Genomic DNA, 2,500 nt, shown 5'->3' on the forward strand with positions numbered 1-2,500 from the left:
TCTCTCTCTTTCCATCTCTCTTTCATTCTAATCTCTCTCTTGCTCTCTCATCTCTCTGTCTCCTCTCTCTGTCTCCTCTCTCTCTATCTCTTTCTTTCTCTCTCTCTGTCTTTATCTCTCTGATCACTGAGTCACTCTGCATCAGTTTTCTCAGTAGCACAGTCACAGCTCAGACAACAGTACTGATCAGTTTGTAGTCTATGTAAGGAAAGGCTGTGATAGTGCTGCTTTGGGAGCTGAGATGGAATCCCCCCCTCCCCTCCTCCACCAACACCCCCCTTCATCCTTCCATCCCTCTACCTTCTCTATTCATCCTCCTCTCCACTTCTGTTTTTTGTGCGTCACCCACCAAGGCCATCTCATCTCAGCCCCATGCTAGCTGCACCTTGTCTGTGAACATCTGATTGCTCAGTCAGCTGGAACCACCCCGCTTACACTGCACCCATGTCACTTCCTTTCCACAGGCTGGCCTCAGAACTGTCACCTGTCACCACTGGCTTGTATCAATATTGCATGTTATTTTGGAGGATAATCCATTTGTTGTTGCTTTGAGGACAAAACCGAGATGAAAGATTGTTCCTGCATCAATCTTTCCAAGTCCTAAGCTCTTCTGCCACTGAAAGAGATGATATATGTGTTCCGTACTTTGAGGTTACAATGTAGCTATAGCTTTATTATGTTCATCACCTGCTAGCAGCTGTATGTGGTATATTTTCTTTCCAGAATGTTATTTCTGAATAAAGTATTTTTTAGGTTTGTGATAATATTACTAATGTACTAAGATGTTGGTCTCATCTATCTATAGCCAGAGATAGTTTTCAGTTACCATTTAATGGAAAATAATTTAATATGACACTCTGAATACCCTCATGACCCCTCCCACTCCCACTTGTGTTGCTGTGGGCTACAGACAACCAATCAGCATGCTCATTCACTCACTCCCTTCACAGGAGTAACCCACAGCATGGTGTTACAGAGCTCTAGAGATATCACCTGTCTGTTGCTCTCTCTCGTCACTCTCTCTTTCTCTCACTCTTATCTCTCTTCACTCTCTCTTTCTCTCTGTGTCTTCTCTCCTCAACCACACACTTCTTTCCATTTCACCACTTTCAATGAGCTCTGTGCTTTGTCATCACAAATGCATCAGTTATCTGGTTGCGTATTTCACATTCCGTGTGTGTGTATGCCTGTTGTGTGAATGTGTGTGTGCAGGTGTATGCGGGTGGTGCATGCATGTGTGTGTACGTGCATATATTACACCGTGTTGTATATTTCACTCATAGCTGAAGGAAAGTTGTATTCACTGCAATAGCTTGGTAACCCTGTTCCTCTCTCTTTCAGGGATGAGGGAGCACCCTCTCATCTCCACCACTGATCTTGCTAACCACATCGAGCGTCTCAAGGCCAACGACGGACTCCGCTTCTCACAGGAGTATGAGGTAACTACTCCTGCTCTGCTTTGCCCTGCTGACCACCACTGGCTGTCTACAATCCAGTTCCTTAATCTATAGTCTCTATAGCCTCCAAATATATTGTCTCTTTAGTATCTAGATCTATAGTCTCTAGATCTATAGTCTCTAGATATATAGTCTTTATAATATCTAGATCTATAGTCTCTAGATCTATAGTCTTTGTCTTTATAGTATCTAGATCTATAGTCCCTAGATCTATAGTATCTAGATAAATAGTCTTTATAGAATCTTGTTCTATAGCCTCTATATCTATAGTACATAGCCTCTATATGTATATAGTCTCTATATCTATAGTCTATACCCTCTACATCTATAGTCTCTATAGCAACTAAATCTATATTCTCTCAAACTGTAATCTCTATGGTATCTAGATCTATAGTCTCTATAATATCTAGATCTACATTGAGTGCACAAAATAATAAGAACACCTTCCTAATATTGAGTTGAAGCAGCATTGCAGTTCCTGACACAAACCAGTGCGCCTGGCACCTACTACCATACCCCGTTCAAAGGCACTTCAATATTTTGTCTTGCCCATTCACCCTCTGAATGGCAAACACACCATCCATGTCTCAATTTTCTCAAGGCTTTCAAATCCTTCTTTAATCTGTCTCCTCCCCTTCATCTACACTGATTTGAAGTGGATTTAACCAGTGACATCAATAAGGGATCATATATTTCAGCTGGATTCAGCTGGTCAGTCTATGTCATGGAAAGATCATGGGTGCACGTTTTAGTTTTTGCCCTAGTTCTACACAGCTGATTCAAATAATCAACTAATCAGCAATCTTTTATCATTTGAATCAGCTGTGTGGTGTCAGGGCAAAAACCAAAATGTGCAAGGGGTCCAAGGTCAGATTTTGGAATGCACTGCTCTATAGTCTCTAGATCTATAGTGTCTATAGCCTCTAGATCTATAGTGTCTATAGTCTCTAGATCTACAGACTAACTCTCTCTCTCAACATACTAACTCAACACTTTGATTCTGGCTCCCCTCACTGCCCTGCAACCGCTGACTGTCTTTATCA

At 41.7% G+C, this 2,500-nt stretch overlaps 1 protein-coding gene across 15 annotated transcripts in view; it reads left to right on the plus strand.

Moving 5' to 3' along the window:
• LOC110524627 (receptor-type tyrosine-protein phosphatase F) overlaps positions 1 to 2,500 on the plus strand; it is a 385,125-nt gene that overhangs the window by 354,863 nt on the left and 27,762 nt on the right. For all 15 annotated transcript variants that reach the window (XM_090236080.1, XM_090236084.1, XM_090236090.1 and 12 more), the window contains one exon: positions 1,342 to 1,439. In XM_090236080.1, the coding sequence (XP_090092206.1) occupies positions 1,342 to 1,439 (98 nt within the window). The remainder of the gene's footprint in view (positions 1 to 1,341; positions 1,440 to 2,500) is intronic.

This window comes from Oncorhynchus mykiss, chromosome 5 (assembly GCF_057628025.1).
Source record: "Oncorhynchus mykiss isolate SJ-2025 chromosome 5, ASM5762802v1, whole genome shotgun sequence".
Classification (NCBI taxonomy): domain Eukaryota; kingdom Metazoa; phylum Chordata; class Actinopteri; order Salmoniformes; family Salmonidae; genus Oncorhynchus; species Oncorhynchus mykiss.